This window comes from Melospiza melodia, chromosome 6, assembly GCF_035770615.1.
Source record: "Melospiza melodia melodia isolate bMelMel2 chromosome 6, bMelMel2.pri, whole genome shotgun sequence".
Lineage (NCBI taxonomy): Eukaryota > Metazoa > Chordata > Aves > Passeriformes > Passerellidae > Melospiza > Melospiza melodia.
In genome coordinates this window covers 55,593,734-55,619,415 of record NC_086199.1, presented here as the reverse complement: position 1 = coordinate 55,619,415, position 25,682 = coordinate 55,593,734, and the positions used below count along the sequence as shown (strand labels likewise).

General features: G+C 53.7%; 2 protein-coding genes across 4 annotated transcripts; both read left to right on the top strand.

Moving 5' to 3' along the window:
- The first annotated feature begins 38 nt into the window (after positions 1-38).
- Positions 39-10,813, top strand: MRPL21 (mitochondrial ribosomal protein L21). 2 transcript variants are annotated; one of them, XM_063158343.1, is made up of 7 exons: positions 39-91; positions 841-901; positions 2,089-2,174; positions 4,369-4,532; positions 6,124-6,176; positions 9,987-10,090; positions 10,580-10,813. In XM_063158343.1, the coding sequence occupies exons 1-7, from the start codon at positions 61-63 to the stop codon at positions 10,642-10,644; spliced, it is 564 nt and encodes a 187-aa protein (XP_063014413.1). In that variant the 5' UTR covers positions 39-60; the 3' UTR covers positions 10,645-10,813. The 2 variants fall into 2 exon arrangements, with proteins under 2 accessions (XP_063014413.1, XP_063014412.1); XM_063158342.1 differs by having other exon boundaries at positions 4,366-4,532.
- A 6,554-nt stretch (positions 10,814-17,367) lies between these two features.
- Positions 17,368-23,739, top strand: LOC134419279 (ras-related and estrogen-regulated growth inhibitor-like). 2 transcript variants are annotated; one of them, XM_063158333.1, is made up of 5 exons: positions 17,377-17,488; positions 19,545-19,676; positions 21,011-21,067; positions 21,709-21,782; positions 22,471-23,739. In XM_063158333.1, exons 1-5 carry the CDS (start codon positions 17,392-17,394, stop codon positions 22,954-22,956), a joined length of 846 nt encoding a protein of 281 aa, XP_063014403.1. In that variant the 5' UTR covers positions 17,377-17,391; the 3' UTR covers positions 22,957-23,739. The 2 variants fall into 2 exon arrangements, with proteins under 2 accessions (XP_063014404.1, XP_063014403.1); XM_063158334.1 differs by lacking the exon at positions 19,545-19,676 and having other exon boundaries at positions 17,368-17,488.
- The last annotated feature ends 1,943 nt before the right edge of the window (positions 23,740-25,682 follow it).

Sequence of the window (25,682 nt, the reverse complement as noted above, 5' to 3'; positions counted from 1 at the left end):
GCCCCCTGCGCGCGCCGGGCCCCGCCCCTGCGGTTCCGCGTCCGGCGCGAGGTCACCGCGATGGCGGCGGCGCGAGCGCGGCGGGCGGGAGGTGAGCGGGGACCGGGACCGGGAACGGCGGGGAACAAGGTCAGGGAGGAACAACCTCTGCCCCTGCCGCTGGGAGGGACGGCAGGGAGGAAGGAAGGAGCTCTGCCTGCTGCTGGGAAGGGGGGAAGCAGGAAAAGGAAGGAGCTCTGATTGCTGCTCGGAAGGAGGGAAGGAATGGAGGAAGATGCTCTGCCAGCATCCTCATCTTTCTGGGAGGAAAGGAAGGATGGGAGGGCTGTGCTCTGCCTGCTCCTGCCATGGGAGGAGGGAGGGAAGGAGGCTGGCAGCAGTCAGGGTCCCCACTGCTGCCTCCTCGGTGTCCCTGCCCTGCACCTGCAGGATGGGCCCTGGAGCTCTTCCCAGAGGTGGAAGGGATCCGGGTCTTTCCCACCATCAGCCTCGGAGCAGCACAAAAATCAAGGAATATTAACAAAAAGAATCAGCTTTACACGGTTCTTTGCACTTTGGCATAAACCCTTCTGCAAAATCCAGTGGATGGGAGGGAGTAGGGACTTTATCAATCTCCTTCCCAGGCAATGGAAGGGGCTGCCCAGGGAGGTGCTGGAGTTCCCTCCCTGGAGGTGTCCCAGGAATGCCTGGATGTGGCACTCAATGCTCTGGGCTGGTGACCAGTCACAGGGTGAACTCGATGGTCTGGGAGGACTTTTCCAGCCTGAATGATTCTGGAATTCTGCAAAAGCCCAGCAGCTGCTGCCTGTGTTTAATTCTCTTTTTTCTCCTCCCTTTCAGCCTCGCTGCTCTCGGCTGCGGTCCGGCACAGGAGCTCCCAGAGCTCATCCCCACAGGCAGGGTAATGTCACACATCCATCACTTTCCTCTTCCCCCTGGAATGCTGCCCTGCTTCCAGGCTGGGAGGGCAGCTGGCTTTCCTCTGGGAAGGAGATTTGGCTGCCCCTTGGTCACTCCCCAGTGTTTTGGGCTCTGCCTACCTTCAGTCACCTTTCCCAGAAGGATGCTTCTCTTCATTTTTGGAGGTGGTTTTTTGTTGTTTTTTTTTTTTTTTTTTTTTTTTTTTTTTTCCCATCCCTGGAAATGTTCAAGGCCTGGTTGAAGAGGGCTTGGAGCAACCTGGTCTGGTGGAAATTGACCCTGCCTTGGGTTGTGACTGGATGAGCTTTAGCATCCCTTCCAAGGCAAACCCTTCAGGAATCCTGTGACACTTCTTCCAATGACACCTTCAGGCTTTGCTTTTTCCATCCCTTTGGGATCTCCTGCTGTGCCTTTATTCCATTCCCTGTGCTGGGATCTCCTGCAGGACTGAGGAGCTGCTGCTGGCTGTGACCAGGAGGGGACACTGCAGGAGCAGAGAGCTCCTGCCAGGGAGGATGGCAGGATGTACTGTTCCCTCTTCCTGCTCATCCTCAGGGATCAGAGATCTTGCATCCCTGCCTGGGTGATGCAGCACCCAAAATCTCACTAAACCCTGTGAGGCCTCAGTGCCTGTGGCTGTGTGCTCACAGGTGCTTGCAGTTCCTGTTGAATTAAAGCCTTTTGGGATGTTTGCCTCAGGGTTACAGAGTAAATCAATCATTGCAAAGGATTTTGAGTCCATTTTGCTTTTTTCCACTACGTCTCATGTTTATTTCTGAATATTTTATGCATTTGGTGCATCCAAAGTGTGGATTTCTGCATGCAGGGAAACCTGAACTGCCCACTGCTGAGGGGGGTGTTTACAAAATTATTTTGGGATGGTGTTAACAAAATCTGCTAAATTTTCAGATTGCAGAAACCATGACCTTTCATGTTCATCTCATGGGGTTTTCCAAGGCAAATCTCCCTCCTCTTTATATCTAAGATTGCTTTTGTGCTATTGTAGATTCTTGCCTAATTGTTAACTGTAATCTGATGCCTTTTGGTGGGGTGTTTGTGAGTAATATCCAGTTCCACTCCATCTCCTTTTTCCTTCTTTCCTCTCCCTGTTTTCCATCTCTTGGCAGCTTCTGCTTGCTGCAGTGAATTTTACCTTGTCCTTCACAGACTTGTTGCCAAAACTTCCCTGACTTCGCCCCCATGGCCTGAAGTGAAGCTTCCAGATCCAGTGGAAGAAGCCAAACATCATGCAGGTAAAGGTCGCAAATCTGGTCTTCCAGCACTGCCTTGAGGCCTGATGGAGCATAAATGTCTTCAGTTGGAAGTTTGTATTCTTCACTTCTTTTATTTTGAATTTAATTTCTCATGTGTTTTAGTGTTGCTGGAATTGTGCTCCAGCTGCTCTCCAGGTTTGGGAGATTTGGGTACAATGATTTCTCCTTCGTTTAGGGCAGCTTGTCCCAGAGGAACCTTACCTGATGTGATATGTGGCATGAAACACTATATTAAAAAAATTAAAGCACGAGAGAAGCATTTTGGGCAGGAGAAACGAGTTATTTTCCATTCACTGGGTAAATCAAAGCCAGCAGGAGCAGTTGGATGGTGGGCACAGGGAGAGCTGGTGTATTTTGGTGCACGAAACAGAGCGTCCAGCCAGCAGGAGCAGTTGGATGGTGGGCACAGGACAGACCTGCAGAGGTGGGACACAGTGTGACAGAGCACTGGGGGTCGTGTCCCTGTCCCCTCAGCTGTCAGGACTGATGGGTGAGAGGAAACTGCCTCAAGCTGTGCCAGGGAAGAGGCAGGTTGGAGGAATTTCTTTCTGGAAAAGGATGTTAGGCGCTGGGAGGGGCTGCCCAGGGAGGTTTGGAGTCCCCACCTGTCCCTGGGGGTATCCAGGGAATGGCTGGATGTGGCACTCAGTGCTCTGGGCTGGGTGACAAGGTTGACAGGAAGAGCTGAGCTCACCTCCCTGCAGATGTCCCCCATCACTGGCTGGAGGGTGTCCCTGACTGAGGGCTGTGCTGTGGAGAGAGCCTCCTGCTCCACATCTCCCGCTGCCCTGCTCTGATCCTGCTTTTCCTCTGCTCTGTGATGAGAAGCCAAGTGTCAACAATCACTCAGGTGCCAGATGGGTGCCTGTCCCTGTGTGAGAAATAACCCAGCAGTGAACCACAGACTGCTCCCTGCCAGCCCCGTGGGGAGCAGGGTCCCCTCCTCAGGGATTGCTGCCATCCTGCTCCCATGCCATTGCCTCCTGCTGCTGCTGAGCCTTGCATCCTTCTCTCCTGGCTGTGCTCATCCAAAGGGAACAGCAGCAGGAGCTTTCCAGCTCTGCCTCCTGCTGCCCATGGAAACAGGCCCGGATATTTTAGGATGGGTCTCTCCACATGGTGCTGCGATCCAAGCCAGCAATCACTTGATGTTTCCTGGCACTGGAGGTGTTGGGAGAATTGTTAACAACTCTATCCTGGTGGGAATTGCAGCAGCTCCTGCCCTGCAAGTAGTTTCTATTCCTGCCCCTACCTTGAAGTTTGTATCCTAGGGCTTGAAGCTTGGACCTTTTCTGAGCATTCCTGTAAGGATTGGGTTGGGTTTGCCTGGCTGCTGGATTCCTGTCTGTCCCAAAGGGATGTTCTGTTTGCATTCCAAGAAAAAAAAAAAAAAACAAAAAAAAACCCACAAATGATTCAGCCACTTTTTAATGTGTTTTCCTGAGCAGCTCGGGAGGGTGGGAAGCTGCTGTTTGGCAGTGGGATGGTGTCAGGCAGCAATACCTTTTGGTGTTCCCATAAAAACTGGGGCTGGATTCACTGCCCAGGAGGCTGATCACAGGGAATGGAGTTTGTCCACGTGCAGGGCCTGGTCTCTGGGCTGTGTCCTGCTCTGGCACCATTGTGTATGCACATGGGAGGAGGTTTTTCGGGAAAGAGCAAGGGACAGGTCTCTCCTGTCCTTGCTGCAGGTACAGCTTCTGGGGCCAGGCTTTCCCTGGTGTTCTGCCAAGCTCTTCCCGATGTTCCTCTGTGCCTTAAGCACAACTCAGAGCCCTGGGCTGTTTGCATATGACTTGGAAATGGAGGGAATTTCCTCCAAACACAGGGTGCATGGACAAGAGCTCTTTTCTGGAATGCTTTATATCCAACTACAGTGTATTTTGGGATGCCTGAGGAATGGGCTGAGAGTCAGCAGGGTAGAGAAGCTGTACAGTGTATACAAGATGTTTACTTATGTGTGGCTTTGCCAGCACCTAAAATACAAATAAATCATTAATTTTAAGAAAGGGAGGCTCGCACATCTGGGAAGCAACGCTGCTGTTGATCCTTGCTCAGAGACTCCCAGGAGATAAGAGTGCTGGGGGGGAGCAGGGTGGCTGGGTGGGTTTTCCCAGCCCTCCCCAGCTCCCTGGGTGTGCTGCCCTGATGCTGGCCTGCTGTTTGCCAGCAGAGGTGGTGCAGAAGGTGAACGGGCTGATCGCGGCCGGGCGCTACGGGCGCCTCTTTGCCGTCGTGCACTTCGCCAGCAAGCAGTGGAAAATCACCAGTGAGGATCTCATCATGATGGACAACGTCCTGGAGGCCGAGTGTGGAGACAGGATCCGCATGGAAAAGGTGAAAAAAACCCAGAACAAGTTCCCTGCAAACGTTCCTGGAGGCAAAACCCATCAGTGGTTTTATCATCCCAAAGTGCTCCTGGGGGTCTCCCACCTTCATTCCAGCCCTTTGTTTTGTTCCAGTTCTCTTGGTTTCGTTCCAGTTTCAGATATTATTGTGATTTCTGTTCAACAGGGCTGGAGTGAGTGTTGCCAGACTCTGTGGGGAGACAGATTTTTGTTGTCCTAACTCCTTCCAAAAAAAGAAAATGACAGTTGTTGTTTCCAGAGCCGGCAGCAAAAGCCTGTGTTTGCCTTGAGAGTCCAGCACCCGGATCACAGAGTCATTTAGGCTGGAAAAGACCTCTAAGATCATCGAGTCCAACCTCTTAAATCCTTGCAGGTCTCCCAGAGGGACTGTAAACTCCTCAGGGCTCTGCAAGATCCTTATCGTGCTGGGCTGGGTGGAGGCAGAGGGATGGGGCACGGAGGGGAGAATTGCCAAGATCCAATTAATATCTTTATCCTCAGCCTTGGACAGCCAGCAGGGACTTGCAGAGGCTCATTAATCCAGGCTGAAGGGAAATATTATGGAGTGGGATTCTGTTGGCTTCGCTTTGGTGTTGTTTGTTAGAGCTCAGCAAGTAATTAAGGAGAGCTGTGGAGTTTTTGTGCTTGCCCATTGCTTTGAAGCCCAGTTTTGAAGCAGCTTTTCAGGAATGTCCTCATCTATGTCCCCACATCCCTGTGTGCAGCAGAGAGGAGGGATTTCTGTGCTGTAGCCAGCTCAGAATGCAAAGATCTAGATGGGAGTGAAGGAGAAAATTTGCCTGAACACCAGAGCCCTTTAATTTGTTGGTTTTTTTTTTTTCTGTCCAAAACAAAAGCCAGGACTTCTCATGACTCTGGGTGGTTTTTAACTGCTGTCAGAGGGTTTGTGAGGCAGCCCTGGGAGAAGTGGCTCCAGATGTGGCACTTAGGGAACGTGGTTTGGGGAAGATTGTGGTAGTGCTGGGTTTCATGGTTGGACTCCATGACCTTGAAGGTTCCTTCCAAACTCGATGATTCCAGTGAAATGCAGCCTCTTCCTACTGTATCCTCTCTTATCCTGCCTATTCCTTTAGATGTGGCTGAAATGAACCCCCAGATGTTCATTTCTTTATTCCCCATCTGGAGGCCTTACAGAGGAGCATGAGGGAATTGTTTCCCCAGTGGGATTTGCAGCATTTGCTGTAAAAATGCAACGGTTTAGGAGCTGCCATTTGTCCAGATCCCACACGAGGCAGGTTATTCTTCTTCCCTGATTGCTTTTCATAATTTTTTATGGCTGCTGGTAAGCCAGGACAGAGAGGTTCAGTGTGTTCTGATCATGCAGAAAGATACTTGTGCAGCCTGTTTGAGTGGGATGAGCTCTCTGGAAGAGTAATGGCTCTGTCTGCAGCCTGTTAGCAGCTTTCCTCACTACCCCTCCAGTTAGTGTCAGCTTTGAAATGTGGGAAGGCCTGGTTTGAGGCACTTTGACTCCTTTATGGCTGTAGAATTTGAAAGGTCTTGTTTGCATTTGTGCCAGGACAATGAGCAGTGATTTGTGCCTGATGTATTTCCCCCAGGTGTTGCTGGTTGGTGCTGATGACTTCACGCTCGTTGGAAGGCCGCTGCTGGGGTAAGATGCTTCATCAAGGAATTATATGACATTTTTGTACTTAATTGTGGCCTCAGGGCTCTGCAGTCCCTGAAACTGGGATTTATCAGCACTAACTTTGATCCCAGCCTCGTGGCTTTTGAAAGAATCACCAGTAAAACAGCTCATCAGCCTCTGGGTATTCACCTCAGTGGGATCTTTTCCTCCTTGCACAAACTAGCAGGACATGTTGCTCTTCAGCATCTCTACCCTGATTTTGGTGGTGGTCATCTTGAAATAAGCCAGAAATTTCCTTTTCCTTAGTCCTTTAAGTTGGGTTTTTGAGCCTTTCCCTTTGCCACTGACTTACTCCAGCAAGCCTTAACCCTGATTTCAGTGTTCCTAATTTTTCCCTTCCTATTAATCACATAATCCAGCAGTCACAGAACTTGGGAGAAGTTGATCCCTTGGCACTGCCTCCGTCCCACTGCTGTAGGACTTGCTGTACAGGACTCTTCCTTCCCAAAAGAAAGGGAGTGTGGGCCAGGTGTTACTGCTGGTGGTATTTAGGAGTTATTTGTGCTGTGATAACATGGCCCTGGTGGCACTGGTGGTACCTGCATCAGGTCCCTGTGCTGGACAGGATTTTGGGAGCTGCCAGTCCTTGTGGCAGCCCTGGAAGTGGATCTGGAATAGCAGATCATCAGGATTCTCTAAAGCCTGTGGGGAAGGCTTTAGGAAGGGGAATCTCATTTTTAGGACTGGAAATGGGCTTTTAGTTTTGGGATGTGCCATGTCAGGCAGCTGAGGAGCAGCTTCCCTCCCCAGCTGATCCAGGGGCCCTGGGGTGGTTGTTGGCAGCTCTTGGTGCTGGGTTTGGCAGGGCATAGCCAGGAGCTCCAGGACAGGAGGAAATCCAGCTGTTGGCTCCTGCAGGTGCTGTGAGGGTGTGGGAGGTGTTGGCAGCGGCTTGAGGCAGGCCAGGCTGCACATCTGGCCTCTCCCAGGGCCTGTGGCTGAAGGGAGTCAGTGGGAGGAGGAAGGGGCTGGCCAGGAAGAGTGAAGGCTGAGGGGGAGATGCCATCACCCTGTGAGCTGAGGGAACCCCCCAAACCCCAGCTCTGATACGGGGTGGAAAAAAGGAGAAAGGGGGAATGGGTGTCACTGGCAATGTACACTGCAGTTCTGTCACACAATCCCCTAGCCCACAGACACTCTGGGGAGGAGAGGAGAGGCTGGATGAGAAGAGAGGCAGTTCTGTGTTCCTGTTGTTGTATAAATAAACACCCAGTGAGCGCTCACAGCCCGAGGCTTCACCGGAGCCGCTTCCTGTGGCCTCCCAAAGTGTCCTGTTGGGGACAGCTGGACAGGCTTTGTTCCTCTGATACCCCACAGGATGACACTTCTTTAAATCCTAGCACACCCCATGTGCTTGCTGGAGGCTATTCTGGGAGCTTCTGGCTGGCTCCTGCTCTGGAATCTCTTGGGCTCCGTGTTTGTCCCCAGCTGGCACGAGGGCTGGAGCCTGTGCTAGGCACGAGTGCAGGGAAAGTTTGGCTCATTTCTAGACAAAACAGAGCTGATGGGAACTTTCCCTCTAGGAAAGCTTGCTGTTTCTCCTGCTACCTGCCCCTTTGTGCAGTGGAAGTGCCAAAGGCTTTGGAGCTGGGCTGGGATTCAGTCCTGCAGGGAGCCAGCCTGGCAGCTGCAGCTGTGATCCAATAGTTTGCATCCTCTGGGCTTGGAGCTTGCCTGGATGGGGTTTTTTTCTGCCTCTTGACATCACCTTTCAGCCCAGCTCATGAGGTTCCATCCTGATTTTTTCTCACCTCCTGCAAAACTCCAATCCATGGAACATTTTGCTGTGTTCCATGGACACATGCAGCTGTGTCGGGCTCTGGGAAATGTGTGACCCCCTTCTTATTTTTATGGACATTCCAGTCATACCTAAAACGTTTGATAGAGATTTTTATTTTTTTTCCCTTGGGCTCTGTTTTGCTGAGAACTTGTCCTGCCCACAAGCTCTTCCCCAGCGTGTTGGTTTCTGTTGTGCTTCAGCCTCCTGCCAGCAGTTCCTAGAGCTGAGTCCCACAGAGAACCCAGCAGGGCCTTGAATCCAGGAAGTTTAGTCCCAGATTAGTGGTAAACCACGTCTGGAGTGCAGTTTGCTTTCTGCTTTCTCCTCCCTCAGGGCTGCAGGGTTTGTGTGTGGTTCAGTGGAGCAAATCCTGGAGCTGGCATGTCGGGGTCACACAGTGGTTTCTGAAAATCTGAATTATTTTATATCCCTTTTCTCCCGGGCTGGTCACTAACTGCAGATAAATCAGTTTCCTCCGGGATCCAATCTCTGATTTAATCACAGCCCCAGGGTGAATTTTAAGAGATGGTGGCTGTCTGAAGCCTTTGGCCTCCCAGTGACCTTGCTGGAACAATTTCAGCTGGATGGGCTTCCCCCTCTGCCCCCCTCAAGTGCAGACAGAGCCGTTTGTCAGCAAAATGGTCTTTAAATGTCTTCCTGTGGCAAACTTAACGAGCTTTTAATGGAATTCTGGAGTGCTGTGCATGGAAGAGCAGCTCCTCCTCCTTCCCTGTGGCTGCTGACTAAAAACCCCCTGTGCAAAGCTCCTGTCTGGATCCTGGCTGGGGGTTCTCACCTTCTGAGACCCTTGAAGCATCTCAAGGTTGATTACAGTTGTTTTAGCAAAACTTAGTAATTTAATGTAATTTTCCCCAAAACTGTGTTCCAGCAGCAGCAGCAGCTTTATGGCAAGCCTTGCTAAACGCTGGCTACAGTGGAAAATTGCTTATGGTTCATTAAAACAATTAATTTAAAAATTATTGGGAAAGTTATAGCATTTCCAACAAGGTGAGATCTTCTTCCAGCTGTCTGTGATGCTTTAGAGAGGGAGGGAGGATTTCTTGTTGATCAGGAGCAGGGATGGGCTCATCCTGTGCCAAAACCAAAGCAAGGCACATGAAATCACCTGGAGGTGCCAGGGAAGTTTATCTTGCCTCAATCTTGCAAGTTCCTGCAGGTCCCTGTGTCTGCTGCCTGCTCTGATGGAAGATCTCATCCCTCCCATGACAGGGAAGCTGTGACCTGTCACACCTGAGCCAGGTACAGCACCTGGAGGCTTTTGGCTGTGCCTGGGCAGGTGGCCCTCCTCCCAGGGAGGATCTGCAATTCCCAGCATTGTTATCCCTTTCTCTCTTCTCCCAGAAACCTGCTGCCCAAAAGTAGGATGCTGCGGGAATTAGAAAAACAGAAACTTCCACAGACACTAAACAATTTGATGTACAGCCTTAAAGGAATCTTAGATTGATGTGAAAATACAATACACAGATACTAAACCAAAAAATCATAAACTTATATTTCTATAGTTGTAGGTGAGAATATACCTTAAGTGAGAAACTGTACTGATAAGACAATGAAGAGTTTGTAATATAAGGGTGTAGTTGTTAAAAGTTAAAATAAAAATGTGGTTTTCCCCTAACAAAAAACCATGTGTGCCCATGAGTTAGAAACCCATTGGATAAAAGTACCTGCAGTGCAGCAGAAGTAAGTAAAGGTGATAAGTTAGAAAAGTGAGATAAACCCTGTGGCAGCTGTCTGTTGAGTTAGGAAGTTGATATATCACCTTGTAACAAATAAATTTGTGACTGCTCTTGAGCTATGACTGAATACTTTCTCCTCTAAAATATCACAGCCTCTGAGGTTGCTGTTGATCTGAGCAATAAATCATTGCTAGCCTGAAAATAGTCCCTTCCTTTCTAGCAGGGACAATGCTAGCATGTAAATAACTAAAACTTGTAAATAACAAAAACCTGGTGCTTCTCCCCCTCCTTTTTAAGGAAGGACCTGGTGCGTGTGGAGGCCACGGTGATCGAGAAGACGGAGTCGTGGCCCAAGGTCAACATGCGCTTCTGGAGGAGACACAACTTCCAGAGGAAGAAAAGTAAGGGGGAAAGGGGAGAAGACACCTCTCCTTCCCTGCTGGGTGTGGGAGGGGAGGAATCCAGCACAAGGACCTGGGGAAGGGGCTCGTTCTCTGTGTCCCCAGAGCCAGCCCCTGTCCCATCTGCACCCACACAAGGTTTAGTATTCCCTCAGTGTTCCTTGAACTTCCTGGGCAGGAGAGCAATCCCGGTCTCTCCCCAAAGCCTTGAACATTGGATGTGTCATCACAGCTCCCAGCAAGCCCAAACAGGGTCCTGCCCAGGTTTTGGTTGCCAAATGTCTCTTCCTTGTCTGAGAGAGGGAGGAATTATGGCTATTTTTATATGGGATGGATGGTAAAGCCTTGGCCAGGCTGCCCTCTGGGACCTGCTGTCCTTGGCATCCCCATGGAATGCTGCTGTCTGCCAGCAGGAGCCCTGGCACGAGGTAGGCACCAGGTTTATGCTGTTACCTGATCCTTTTTTTCCCCCTTTTCCTTCTTTTTCAGTCATTGCAAACCCCCAGACCGTTCTCAGGATCAACAGCATCGAGATCTACCCCTGCTTGTCCTGACTGGGGAGGTGTCCTGGGAATCACTGCTGCTCCAGGCAATTGTGGAAATAAAACTGCCTCAGCACTGGGAAGCTCTGGACTTCTTGTTGTGGTGGGAAATGGAAATCTCTGTGTGGTGGGAAATGAAAATCTCTTTCTTTTTAAAATAATGAAATATTTTTTAAACTTGCTTCAGCCTTGCTGGTGTTTATTTGCCAGGAGTTTTAAGCTACCCAGGATCCATTGCTGGTTGTCCAGCTTTTTCATGCCTAATGGATTTTTTTGCCTCCACACCTCCTGAGTTTTAGGAATTCTTGTAATGTAATTCCTGGCATTGTGAGACTCCAGGGAATATCCTGGGGCACAGCCCGTGGGACTGAAGAGGGCAGTGAAACTAGGTAACTGCAGGGTCTCAAATCTCCCAGATTGTGCCATGGGGTGAAAATCCTTCTTATTCATTAGCACTGGAAAGTGGGGCTGAAAAATTCCCCTCCTGAAGGTGAGCAGCAATAAATTGTGTGTGTGTGTAGCACCATCAGAATGAGACACTGGTGGCTCAGGAGGGACTTCGTGCCTATTTCAGAGCTGAGTTTTGACCTACTGAGGGTGTTCCATGTCTAGATCCTGGTCTTTTCCCTCTTCTGTGGCTGCACCTTGAGCACTGTCCTTTCCTGAGCAGCACATACAAGGCCAGGTGGATCCAGCTGAGGTCTGCTGGTGTTTCTGGGCTGGATGTCCACCAGGAGGAGAGTTTGCTGAAGTTTCCTGGAGTTTCTTGTACTGTGGGGTTCCTAATAACCACTATGGGAAGGGAAAACAGGCCCTGCTTACCCTGTCACTTCCCTAGGGAGTACCTTGCTTCAAACTGGGAATAAAACCACATTTGGGTGTCCTTTGCACTCCCACCATGGCTCCCCCTGCGACAAAGGTTGCCAGAGCCCTGTGCTGAGGGAAATGGGGATTTTGTTCCATCTGGAGCTGGTCTGGCTGTCCAGTCTCACAATTCCTTTGGGAGATCACTTCAGGCACCGCTGTGGTGGCTGTGGCTGCTGGAAAAGGATCCAGCTGTGCCAGGGCTGAGCTGGTTCTTCAGCCACTGGAGACAACTGCATCTGCAGGGGTGGCTTCAGCCCTCCCCATTTCACATCCTCTGGCACAAACAGCCCTTGGGAACGCTGCTCTTTCCCTGCTGCTGAGGTTAAACACAGTTTTTAGCAGCTGATGGAGCGTGGAGACAGGGACAGCCTGGATTGTCACATCCTCATTCCCAACCTCTTCCAAACTGAAAGGTTGGGGAGGCCCCTCCAAAAACAATCTCCCACCGGTTCCCCTTCTCCCACAGGTGGTTGCAGCTCCATGCTGGGAGCAGAGATCCCAGCAGCAGGCAGAGTGTGCCGTGGGCTGGCACAGGGACCACAGCTCCGGATGCAGGCTGTTCCCGGTCCACAGCGGAAGCGGCGCTGCCAGCCCAAGGAATTGGACTGGAAACCCTCAGTCCCTCTGTGCTTCAGTGCTGGGGCTAAGAAACAGCATGTCTTGGCTTTCAGGGGATGTAGCAGGAATGTTCTGTCCTTCCCAAATAGGAAGAAACACTTGGAAATAACACGGGATTCTGGGCTCAACAATACGGAGGGCAGAGGCTGCTGTGGAGTCCAAGGAAAAGCAAAGGGCTTAAGGTCTGTGAGTCTGATCCCCCAAAAAGCCCTTGGGAATGTGGTTCTGATCCAAGTGAGATACTACACAAAATTAGGGTGGTTTCACAGCATTTTGGGGGGACAAAAAATCAGGAAGGGAAAATCCAACCACTATCAGGCAGTTTTTGGTTTAAAAAAGTTTATAATGCAAAGTAGACAGGTTTTGTTGGAATTATTTATTCAGACTGAGGTAAAAGGGGATTATTTTAATGCTTTCTTCAGGAGAATTTGAATCAAAAGCTTTTTGTCATTGCAAGTGGAAGCAGGAATGCCCAGCTCTCAGGGATGAAGTCACAGGGGCTTCATGTGTCAGGAGGGTGATCCTTGTCACCCTTCCTGGTGCTAAATAGCACTGAAACAGTTTAGGAGCAGGAATTTTCCAACAAAACAGGTTGAGAAAACTCGAGGATTTTTTTTTTCCCTTAAGCACTGATTCGCAGTGAAAATTTCTCTGCCAGGACCAAACAGATCCGGGTGCGACTTGAGATGCTTTGCCCAGAGCCGGAGATCCACGTGGGTCAGACAAGAAGCAGGCCCGGGCTCCGGCCACCCCTGTGGCGTCTGTCCCCCCCGGCAGGCAGGCAGGGAGGCTGGAGAGCCGAGCCGAGGGCATGTGCTGGGAACGGGAGTGAATTCCAGCGCTGATCCCTGCCCGCAGCGCTGATCCCTGGCCACAAAGCCGCTGCCTGTGCCGCTCCCTCCCGCTGCGCTTTCCAAGAATGCCGGCAGGGCTCGGCGGCAGCGGGACAGCCGGCTCCGCAGCCCTGACATTTCCCAGCATAAGGACGCCTTGTTTTCTCGCCAGCTGCGAGGTTTGCTCGGGAAGGGCTGGCGGGAAGGATTCGCGAGGTGCCCTTGCTGCTCCTCACGGCATCCCTTGTTTGGGGCAGGAATGCCAAGCGCATCCCTGGCCCTGCTCTTCCCTGGATCCCAGGTGTGTGTCCCCCGAGACCCCTCCTTGCCCTCCCCTCCCCAGGAGAGGCTGAATCCCTGATTTCTGTGTGCCATGCACTGAGCCCAGCCCTCCTCCTCTGCCCTTTCCAGAGTGGCCTGTGGCACCAGAATTCCTTTGTGGCTCCAGGTTTTTCGCTCCCCCTTAGCTCCAGCTGCTTTTAGGAGCCACTTTGGAGCGAGATTTCCATCATTTCAAAGGCTGGTGCTATTCCAAACCCCTCCAGTGCTCTGGATGTTGCAGCTTTGAGGGGCTCGGACTTGTGTTTCACACAAAATCCTTCTTGTGGCTGAAGGTAAGACAGCCCCATCCTGGTCATCCCACAGGATCACTCTTTGCAGCGTTTCTGGAGGTTTAAGTCATTTCCACAATGGGATTTATCTTCCTTCCCTCAGCACAGTGCTCTGTGTTCTAAAATCAGCTTCCCAGCAAAGCCGTTCCCGCAGCGGGAAGCTTCCCGCTGTGAGGGGCTGTTTGTGGGGTGTGATGGAGCCTGATGGACAGACGGGGCCTGTGGCTGTGTCCTCCTCCCCAACAGCCGGCTCCTGTAGGAAAACAAAGTGCAGGACCGTCTCTTTGGAAGCCACGGGGCAGCAGAGGGATTTAGCAGCTCTGTCAGGACATTTGGATCGCGTGCTCTGCCAGCCATGGGCTGCCGGTGTTTATCCAGTGGCACAGCTCTGGGGACATGTTGTTCATGTTGTTCAGGCCCTGGGCTGGGAGGGAGGTGCTGTTAATTTGCCCCTTCCCTGTGTTTTTTATCCCTCACAGCTTTGGAAGGAGCCTTTGAGCTCTGACGTGGAGCCAGATTTGTTTTCTCAGCGTGATCCAGCCGCGTGTCGGAATCCACTCCAGTGGCAGACAGGAACAGGACATCAGGACACTCTGCTGGTTGGATTTGTCTTGCACTAGAGGTTTTATTATCTCCTGTGACCTAAAAACCAGCCTTTTATTAAAAAAAGAAAGGGAATGTGTTCCCAGTGGGTCCCTGTTGATGCAAATCCCACATGGAGGAGTCCAGCAGTGGCCGGCATGCCTGGACAGGGGGCCTTCCATCTGTTTTCCCTCTCCCTATTTGTAGCAAATGGAGAAGCAGCTGGGATCTGTGTCCTTGTGCCTTGTGAATGCACAGGTTTCACAGCAGGATTGGTGTCAGAAGGAACAAAGTGAATCAAGGAAGGCGAGGGGCTGAAGGAGGCTGGAGGACTCTTGGGTGTGCTGGGTTTGCTGCAGCAACCCAAAATATGTTTATGGGCAGGGCAGTGTGGCTTTGGTTATATCCTTGGAGGGCATTCCCTGATGGAGCTGCACATGGAAATGTCTGTGCAGTAATTAACAAGTGGCAATTTAATGTGGTGGGTGAGCTGGAAAAGGGTTTGAGCCCTTCAAATGGAGGCTTGGGAGAGGAGCTAAGCCTTAGGGAACCAAAGTTTGAGATGCCTCAATCATTTTGGAACTGGAGTTGGATCCTGCATGGATCTGTTGGCATTCCATGCGTTTGGATCATCTCATGGAGAGAAAAGGGACTGGTGTTACTTTATCCTCCTTTCCTAAGTAAGAAGACACCATTGCCCAGATTCAAAAGCCTCAAAGCTCAGTTTCTGGGCAGCTCTCAAAACAGCTGACAATCCAGCAGAGAAGTGGTTTGGACCATGGAATGGGATCCCCCTGACCCGAGGCTATGGCCTGAGGGGATTTGGCTCTGTGCTCTAGGCCAGCTTTTCACTTCAGCTGATTCTCTGTTTGCAGGGCTGTGATTCATGGGAGCCTCTGGCTCGGTTCCCAGAGCAGACTCCCTGTGTCTTGAAGGACTGGTAAGTATGGAGGAGCCTGACCACAAATATTTCAGCAGCACTCAATATCTCCTGCACCTTTCCCACCTGGCTGTGCTGCAGAGTGCCAGAGGTGGATCATGCAGCAATCACCAGTGATAAAATCCTGTTCCCACTGCCAAACATTCCCTGGCAAACGTGGGATGTGGTGCTGAGTGCTCCTGTGGGAACATGCATGTGGTTTCCACCACGCCATGCCTGAGGAGCAGGAGTTTCTCCCAGCTGTGCTGTCAGGGACACAAATTCCCCAGCCCCAGGACTCACACTGACCCTTTTCCTAAAGAATCCAGGGATAGATTTTTCTGGAGCAGCTGGTCTTGGATTGGAAGGTCATAGTGGTCGTGGAGGTGGTGGGAAGGGAACTGATTTTCCCAAGGTGACATTGGAAGTCTGTGGCACGAGTGCAGCTGTGCTCCCATTTTAACTCCACCCTTCTTGTCCCTTTGTTCCCTCATCCCCAAGAATCCATGTGCTGTTAACACACTTGGAATTAAGGCAAGTGTGACTGCCCAGCTGCCAGGGCTGTGCTGCACCTGAGGTGAGCACAGCAGGAACCTGGAGCAGCAGGAATTGTTACTCTCTGCACTCCCCCAGCCAGTTCCTGCCTTCCAAAGTGCAAGGGTCGATTTTTCCATGAAATTTGCCCATTTGTTGTCACACAGCTCGCAGGAAAAGGGGTTTTCTCTGTGGCTTCTCCCTCGTTTGCCTGAAATCAGGCAATGCATTAAAACTGGTCTTAAAGAGGATCAGGCAAGAAGAGGACTTGATTGCAGACATCTCATTTCCGTAGGAAATGGGGCTAAAAATAGGGAAGGAATGTAAAGGAGATTTCTTTTTCTTGACACCCCCCGTTCCCCAGCTGGGAATCAGCTTTTGTCCCAAAATCTGTTTATTGCCTCGCTGTTGCTTTCTGGGCCCCAGATGTAGCCATGAGCCTGATTTTTGCCTTTGGAGAAGCCGGAGCAGGGCTGTTTCCAGGGGCTGATGCACAAGGAAGACACACGTGATGGCAAGATGGCTTTCTGGGAGAGGTCTGCTGGCTCTCCATGACAATCCCTGAGTTATCCAGGGGCCTCCCTCCAGCCCTGATCCCGCTGGCAGCAGCTGTGATCCCGATAACCCTGTGACTGGTTGAGTGCTGATGTCCCCGTGGGCACCAGGATGTTCCCTTTGGACACCTGATAGGGGCTATAAATACCAGGTGGGTTCATGTTCCCTCAAGCAGCGAGTGGGCTGTGCCAAGTCACCCCAGATGGTCAGGCTGAGAGATCCCTGTGCCAGAGAAATGGCTGCAGCCTTCGGAAAAGGGGCTGAGTCCCTGATGTGGGTGTTTGAGGGCTCCACACCCTTGGCCAGGTCCCTTCTCCCAGCTCCTTTTTTTGCACCACTGGTGTCACCTGGGATCTGCATCCCATGGGTCAGAAGTGTTCTGGGCTCTTATGGAGAGAGTCAAGATGCTGCTCAAGGTGCTGCCAGGCTTGTCCCTTCTTCCCAGGATGCCCAAGGCACGTCCATGCCAGCTCCAGGTACTGCTCTCAGCTGTTACACATTCCCTGCACAGCTGGGTACCCCCTCACGCTGCTGCTTAACAGCCTGGTGCTGTTGCTGCCCCAAAACACACAAAGTTCAGTTCCAGGCCTGGTGCGGAGTCCTTGCTCTTGGATATCCATGGAGATTTAGTGGCTGGTTTGTGCTGAGCCAGGATTCACTCCTCGTCCTGCTCGTGGGACAGGGAGGATGGCCAGGGCTAAGTCAGATCCTCTTGTCCTTACTAACTTGTCTGGTGCACAAACAAGGGGACAATTATGATTTCAGGCAGTGGTTTGGGGCAGCCAGCACCCTCCCTGTGTTGCTCTGGCTGGGGAGGTGTTGCGCCACTTCCCTCTTTCCTCACTCTTACAGACCCAGGGAATGCCAGGAAGGTTTGGGATGGAAGGGACCTCACAGCCCATCCAGTGCCACCCCCTGCCATGCACAGGGCCACCTTCCACAGCCCAGGTGGCTCCGAGCTTCGTCCAGCCGTACCTTTGCCCCTTTCGGGGGAGCACCTTTCCCTGGCCGGGAAGCGCTGCAGCCTGCGGGGAAACTGAGGCACAACTCCCGAACCGCCTCCGGGACGGGATGACGACCGCCTCCGCTGGCCAGGGAGGAGGAGGAGGAGGAGGAGGAGGGCATCAGCCGGGCCCGCCCGGGGCTGAGCCCGGCCCGGCCCCCGGGGCGGAGCTGCCGGAGCAGCGCCCGGCGGAGCGGGGAGCGGCGGATCCCGGGGCAGCGCCGGCCCGGCTCCGGGATGAGCTTCCCGCGGCCCCTGCGCCGCTCCGTGAGCCTCAGCCCGGCCCGCACCCTGCGCCTCGTCGTGCTGGGACAGAGCGCCGTGGGCAAGACAGGTAGGACGGGGCTCCCCGGAATCCCCCCGGTGTCCCCCGCATCCCTCTGGCATCCCCCCGCGCCTCTCTGCATCCCTCTGCTATGCCCTGGCACTCCTCTGGCATTCCCCCGGTATTCTCCCTCCTGGCCAGTGGGACCAACCTTCCCACGTCCCTTTGGAAGCCAGGACAAGGGACATTCTCCCGGTGCCCCCCCAGCCGTGGGGTTTAGGGGCACTGAGTTTCCTTCCCCTCGAGTTTCCCACATGGACACTTTGCACCGTTTCCCTTGCCCGAGGGGTGCCCGGCTGCGTGGGGACCCGGGATGTCCATCACTGACCGGGAGAACTTTGCTAAAAGCCGGGATTGGGTTTTCCCGGCTGTGAGGAGCTGGCTGCTCATTCCCAGCGCCCGCAGCAGCTGTGCGGAGCCTCCTCCGCAGCACCGGGCTGTTTTCCCTCAGGAAAACTCCCTTTCCCTGTGCCTCGTTCAGCGCTCTCCATCTGTGCCTGCTGAGCTGGGGGTTTGGGATGCCGTGCTGGGAGCACCTCAGCTCCCTCCTTCACCCCCTTCCTTCCTGGGGATCATCCTCTCCTACTTCCCACTCCTCCTGAGCTGCGAGCACTCAGAGGGGGCAAAAGTGTCCTCAGCAGCACTTGGAGTGCCAGGACTGGGGTCAGAGGCAGGGAAAGATGTGGATCTACATTGCAGTGATCCATGATCCATGCAAAGCCTGGTATGCTGCTGTGCCCTTGGGGACAGGGAATGTCCTGCCCCTCTGGAAAAGGGAAGGCACCGCAGCTGTGGCACCTGTGCTGGGCTGTTGGAGCCGCTGGAATTGTGTTTCCATGGACAGCAACCAGCATTAAGGAAAAATCCTCGTTCCCTGATTAAACTGAAGGCAGCAGCTCCCAGCTCTCCCTGAGCAAGGCTGGAGCACGGGATGGGGCTCAGCTCCGGGGTACCCAGAACCCTGGGGGTGTCCCTGGAGGTGTTTGGCCCCGATGGAGCAGATGTTTTTATGGGGTGTACGAAGCCCTTGGCTCGCCCCCACCCCAAACACATGTGTCTCCCTGCTGCTGGCCATCCCACCCGGCACACAGCAGATTCCTGGCAGCTTTGGGCCCCTCCTGTGGGCAGCTGTGGGGGTTTTGTGCCTCCTCCTTAGGGTGGGATCGTGCTGAGGGTCTTTAAAAGTTCCTCCAGTTCGGGTCGGCTGTCAGAGTGTGTGACAGGGGGACAGTGACACAGGCCATGGAGTGAGGGCACAGGGGGGTAATTGGTCTGTGCCTCATGCAGAGGAGAGCTGGAGCGTGCCAGGAACAGGGAGCAGCCCCTGGGAATGGCGGGCACGCAGCCCCCTGAGTGTGTCTCTCCCCATCTGTGTCCCCTGGGTGCTGTTCCACATGTCCTCCCCTAACAGGGGACATTGTGTCACCTTCCCCAGGGGCTGTGCCCCAGCTGCTGGGTCCTGCTGCCCGCCAGCCCCTGCGCAGGGGATGAGGACACCTGTCCTACTGTCCCTGCCCAGCTGGCAGGTGACATCCCAGGTGATGGATGGAGTGTGGGAGAGGCAAGGATGGAGCCAAGGGCAGCAGCATCATTGCTTCAGCTCCTGTGGGGAGGACATGGGAGCTGTGTCCCCAAGGTGAGGGTGGCATCTCTCCTGGGCAGGGTGTGAAGCAGGGCAGGCTGAAGGTGGATTTCATCCCTGAGCTGCCAAGCTCCCATCCTGGCAGGGCCCCACTCACCCCCAGGATGACCATGGGATACAGAGCCAGGTCGGGAGAGTTGAGGGGTGGGAACAACCAAAGGGCAAATCCTATGTGAGCAGCTGCAAAAGGGATAACCCTTGATTCTCAGCAGGAGTTTGGGGTTTTTTGGAGCAGTTTGGAAGCCTTCAGAATCTGGAGACCCGAGGTCCCAGACCCTCCGAGCAGGGATGGGTTGGGGTGCAGCCGTGTGGTTTAAGGACCAGGGCTGTGTGAATCAGCAGCGGGGGCTGGAAATCCAGCCCAGCTGGGGCTTGTGCTCTCCTCTGCTGCTGCTGCCCAGCGTAAACTCTGCCATAATCCAGAGCAGAGCTCTGCCTGCAGCACGTGGAGTGAAGATGGATCGGTTCTGGGGCCGTTCAACAGCAGCACAAACAGGGCAGCACGTGGGCACACGCCTGGTGCTATCCCGAGGTGCCAGCCTGACTCCGTAGCAGGTAAATCACCCCTTGAGCCCCCACCCCACATTTAAGGCACAATTAACCCTTTCAGCTCCAAGGAAAGCCCTTCCCGAGGTGACTGATGATCAGGATGGGGAGAAAAAGCTCCTTATAAGGCTGGGTGGCCACGGCCGCTCCGCCTGCGGCCGCTTCCCCCGCTGGCAGCTCCCCTCGTGTTCCTGCGCTCCAGCCAATTTTTAATCAATCTAATTGGCTCCTCTTCTCATCCCACACCATGTGCTCCAGCTTTGGGTGGCTGCCTGACATATGACACACAATCAGGTGCTTTCCAGAGACCGAGCCTGCCTCGTCCCGCTCCCCCCCGATAACTCCGTTGCCTCTTTGAAGGTGCCTGTAGGTGCCTCCTGCAGGATGCCTGGTTATCTCCTCAGAGCAGTTTGGCTAATTTACCTGCTTTTTTCTTCAAATCCCTTCCCTGCTGTGCAGGTTTCAAACCCAGAGACAGACTGGGGGGGTGAGAGGATGGTGATGCCCCCCAAAGAGGAGCCAAGCAGGTGTGAGAGGCAGGAGAAGTTCCTGCATCCCTCTTTCCCTTTCTGTGGTTATTTAAGCCACATTCCTGGGGTAATCACACAGATCCTGATGGGCTTGGTGTGGGTCTGTGAGGGCAGGACACCAGCAACATCTGCTGGTGGGCAGGTGGGACAAACTGACCCTGGGTTGCAGAGCTCCAAGTCTTGCTCCAGTATTGTTCCAGCTTGGTGTTGACTTTTCATTTCCCCTTTTGTTTCTGGAGGGGTTTTCACCACATCCTGACTCTGGTGAGGTTTATCCTCCTGTCACACTCCTGCTCTGTTTTCCCTTCCTCCTCCCCCTCCTGGCTCTGTGCTCCTGCCTAGGTCTTTTGGGGATTTTCCCCCCACCCTGTTTTTTCCCCTGTTCCACTAATTTCACTTTCCACTCTTGTTGCCTTTCCAAGCCAGCTCTCAGCCTCTCCAGCACCTTTCACTCCCATCTCCATTATCATCATTAACACCGCAAAGGGCTCAAGCACCACTTCTCTCTCCACTCCTGCACTCTCTTCACCCTCCCAACCATGGCTTTGTCCAGAAATTCCCTCTCCAGGCATCACCACTGCATTTCCAAAGCAGCTTCCTGGAAAAAATGTTAGGACCAAAGGCGCCAGGGAGGGTTTTGCCAGCAATTTGGGCTTTGCCTTGCTGGGCTCTGGTGCAGGGAGATGTATAATCAGATGAGGGGGTTTAATTGCTTGAGCTGTGGCTGCTCCTGCTGCTCCTTTGCCCTTGCAAGGGCAAAGATTAGTCCAGAGGACTGACAATTCCAACAGGGTTCATTGTGTTTTTTTCCAGCGCTGACCGTACGATTCATCACCAGGAGATTCATTGGAGACTATGACCCAACCCTAGGTAGGAAAACTCCTTTTCCTTGGGGCTGCCACCATGGCAGAGCCAACTCTGACCCCAAATTCCCCATATTCCCTCTCCTTCCTCCTCAAACAGACAGGCAGCTCATGGACATCCTGACACCCCCTGGGTCCTGCATGCCTTTTTCCCTTTCTGGTCTTATTTAGGCAAAATCTATTGGGATGAGCCTTTGGATTGCACAGGGAAGTGCAGCAGGCTCAGTCAAGGGGTAGTGGAATCATGTAGCATCATAGGATCAGAGAATCATTTAGGTTGGCAAAGACCTCTGAGAGTCCAGCCATCAAACCAGTAGTTCCTGCTCAGTTCCTGGAATTCCTTCCCAATCTGCTGGGGAGTGGCTTTTAAATGACAGGAGGCATCTAAGCCCCTGGAGCCTGTGCTCTCCTGAATTCTAGGATTTTGTTGGGTTTTTTTATCTTGCATTTGGGTTGTCTTTTGAGCACTGAAGCCATGTCCCTGCTGGAATGTCCCAGAAATATCCCCTCCTCCCTCTCTCCTGTGGAGCCCCTCTCCCTCCCTTGTTGCTCCCACACTTTGGTCACTGCTGCCCCCTCGGCCACCCACCCAGGTGACCAAAGCCACCTGGGGGCTCTCTCACACACCTTCCCTGTGTGTCCTGCCAGAAATGATCTACAGGCACGTGGCTGTCATTGATGGGGAGATGGTGCACTTCGAGATCCTCGACACAGCTGGACAGGTGAGCTCAGCTGGGAGAACAACACGGAGCAGAGCAGCCTGACAGGGAAGGCAGCCCCTGCTCTCCCACTGGCCTAATTCCTGCTGTCTGGAACATCATGGTGGTCACCTCAGGAAAAGGGTGTTCTGGTGAATTTATGTCTAATCTCAGTTATATTACAGTGTAATATATTATTAATATATTACAGAGTAATATATTCCTCCATTCCCATTCCCTTCAGGTGAATATTCCCCCATTCCCATGCAGGGCATAGCTGTGCTTGCTGTGACAGTGGAGCATCCTGGCACCTCAAGGGAGCACTGATTCCCCCAATATCCATGCCAGGACAGGGCTGATGGCTGTCCCCACCTGCCACACTGCCTAAGCCACCCCATCCCTGTCCTGGGTTGCCGGTGCTGCTGTCCCTTTTCCCTCCCACAACTCCAGAGGTGTTTCCTGGTGCTGCTTTTATCTATCCAAGGGGTTTCCCTTCAAGGGAATGATACTCCATTTCTCTTCTTACACCCACATTCTCCTGTGGCGGGGGAGGGGGAATGAGCCCCATCAAAGACTGGGCTGGGAAAGCAAATTTGGGGCTGCTCCTTCTCAGCCTCCATGGGGACGGCGCCCTCGGGAGGTTCACCAGGGTTGCATCCATCGGCGCCGGCATTCCAGCGGTGCTGAGGGAAGCCCGTGTGTGCCCCGGCAGGAGGAGGACTCGCTGCAGATCGAGGAGAAGATCAAGTGGGGCGATGGCTTTGCCGTGGTGTACTCGGTGACCGACCGCTGCAGCTTCGACGAGGTGATGCGGCTCTGCTTCCTCATCAACCACCTGCACGCCAGCCCCAAGCGCAGCGGCGGCGCCGAGCAGCCCCCCGTGGTCATCGTGGGCAACAAGAAGGACCTGCAGTTCGACAGGATGGTGTCCACCGAGGACGGGGAGAACCTCTCCAAAGCCCTCAAGATTCCCTTCTACGAGATCTCCACGCGGGACAGCTACGAGGAGCCGGTGGCGGTGTTCAGCAGCCTCTACCAGGAGCTGCTCAGGCAGGGCCACTTCTCCCCGGGCTGCTTCAAAAGGAGGACAGTGTCCAAGCTCATGGAGAAGATCCCCAAAATGCAGGCCAGCTCCAGCCTGAACTCGGCGGGCAGGAGCCTCAGCTTTAACTCCTTCAGGGACTACATTCCCGAGTGAGCGCCGGCTCAGCCCGGGATGGGGGCGGCTGCTGGGGCTGTGCCGGCTCTGCAGGGCAAGGGCAGGACTGCAGAGGGTGGCACCGGGCTACAAAAGCCTCTGGGTTCTTCTAACAGGGGGCTTTGTGCCAGCAGGGAAGGTGTTCCTCATCCCTTTGTTCCCTCCTCCCCCTCTGGCATGGCTGGGGTGACTCAGTGATGTTGGGACAGCCCTTGGAGGGAGGCTCAGCCCTGTTTTGGTGGGGCTCAGACCCAGCACAGGCACATCTTGGGGGGCTTTCCCCCTCCCCTGAGCTGGCTGAGGGTATCTGCACCCCAAATCCAGCACCCACCATGCTGGGTGACCCCGAGGGCCGTGCTGGCTCCCAGGCTGGCAGCAGCCATTCCCTGGGCATGGAGCCTGCTTCCTCAACGTGGCTGGTGAGTAAAACTCCTGGATCCTCCAACCCTGCCAGCCCATCCAGGCTGTGCTCAGCAGCATGGACACAATGGAGCCAATTCCAGAAGCTGCTTGCAGGTCCCCCTCTGTCTGCTCATCAGCTGCCCTGTTCCCAGAGGGAAAACCACCACCCTGTTTTGCACAGGGATGGGGCAGGAAAGGTGTGGGAAGGAGCCGGGCTCGTGGCTCATGTTCCTCCCCTCCCTCTGGGTGTTGGGGCTCTGTGGCTGCTCGGGGTGGCTGTGCTGGGCCCCTGTGGTGTGACTCCCCTGTCCCCTCTGTTGTGACCCACCCCACTGTCTGCTGCCGTGTCCTGTGACAATAAAAACCGAGTTCCCAACCGCCTGTGGCACTCCTAGGATAGGTTATTTCTGGGAGCTTAAGGAAAGGAGTGCATGGTTGTAGAATCACCCTTAAATTAGGGCTGGGCATCCCTGTTATCCTTCCCCTGAGCCTGCACCCTCCTGGCTCCCTCCACCCCTACAAGGATTCCCTGTAGGATCACAGCCTGGGAAGCCACTTACCCCAGCTCCCCAGCCTGCTCCAGAACCCACCCAGGCACCCTTTGCCCTCCTACAGCTCCCAGAGGTGTTTCCTGCTGCTGCCTGTGTCTATCCAAGGGGTTTCAAGGATTCATTCTTTTCCATTTCCTCATACACCCACCTTCTCCTGTTGGGGCAAAAATGAGCCCCATCAAAGAGCTGGACTGGGAAAGCAATTTGGGGCTGCTCCTTCTCAGCACCTTGATTAAAATCCCAGTTTTATTGAATTAAATTGAATTTAGTGAATGAAAATTCGCTCAGGGCGTGTGGGCAGAGCCCAAACGGGGCCAAAACACCTCAGGGGGCTGAACAAGGGAGGGGGTGTTTGTTTATTTTTAGGGGCTTTATGGCATTCCCAAGGGAGTTGAACACTGACAGCTGCATTGGGGGTTTGTTTTCCAGCAGCTGGGGTGGGAGTTGCTGCCCTGGCTGGAGAAGAGCCCCTTTGGGAAGTGCTGGGATGGGCAGAGAAGAGCTCAGGAGGGATTAAACTCCACTGGGACGCTGAACACACACTTGAGCCTGACAAATGAAGGATTTGGGTGCTCTCATTCCACGTTGCTCAGTTCCCAAATATCCCCAGGGCTGCTCCAAGGGGGATGGATTTAGCTGCTGGCTGGAGCCGGGCACGGCGGAATCCCGCAATATTCAGCAGGAATTACTGCAAGTGATGGATGAGACAGCAGCAGCTGATGAGCAGGAAGCCAGGCCAGCCCTGGAACAGCATCCCCAGAGCTCCTGGCAGTGGAGGGGATCACTGTCCTGGAGTAACCCCAGCCCTTTTATACATCCCAAGGAATCCAGAAGGCTCTGTGTGGTCGCTGCCACGGCCCCTCACCAGGGCTCCCGGCTCTGCCTGCTATAATTAGCACCAAACCTCGTTAGGAGAGGCAGGGGCAGCTCTTCAGGGCTGGTAATTGCTAATTACTGGAAGCCTCTAATGGCTCTCCAGGGGCAGTTTCCTCTCCCTTATAAAGGAAGGTCTTGAGGATGCAGAGTTCGTTGGGGTGGGGAGAGGTTTTTGTTGGGGGGGATCCTGGAGGGCAAAAATCCTAAATTCCTCTGGTGAGAGGTCTGCAGGGGCTGGGCAGGGGAGAAGGAGGAGGAGGAAGAACAAAAACAAGAAGAAAAAGAAGAGGATGAGGAAGAAGAGGAAGGTCTAAGCCTTACTTGGAGCAGAGCCTGGAATTTCAGAGTCCTGGGCAGGTGAGTCCAAGCCAGATCCCTGGAAAGGAGGTGCCCAGAGCCTCCTTGGAGGCACCCCTGGTTCTGTGGGGATGTGGGACCTGCAGTCTCCTCCCTGTCCCTAAAACAACACTTTGGGGGGATTGGGAGTGGAAGCTGGGAGTGAGGGCTGGGCTTTGGTTGGCCTTGGAGCCCCTGGTGTCCCATGCTGATCCCCTGGGTGGGTGTTCCTGTGTGTGGCTGGAAGTGCCACCTCTCTGGGGACAGGTGAGTGTCCTGGGGGCTGCCCTGCACCTTTCCAGCCTGCTCTGGCTCAGCTCCACGGAGAGGAGCTGAAGAATTTTGGTCTCATCATTATCCAAACAGCATCTCCAGGGCCGGGATTGAATCTGGCAGCAGGCAAGCTGCAAATCTGCTCACCAGATTTCTGGGAAGCTGGGGAGAGGCAGATGGAGCAGGAAGGTCCTTTCCAAGAGCTCCCTCGCTGTGCTCACCCCCAGCAGCTCCCTGGCACGCCAAGCCCCCCCATTGTCCCTCTTTGTCCCCTCTGCCAAGGGGTTT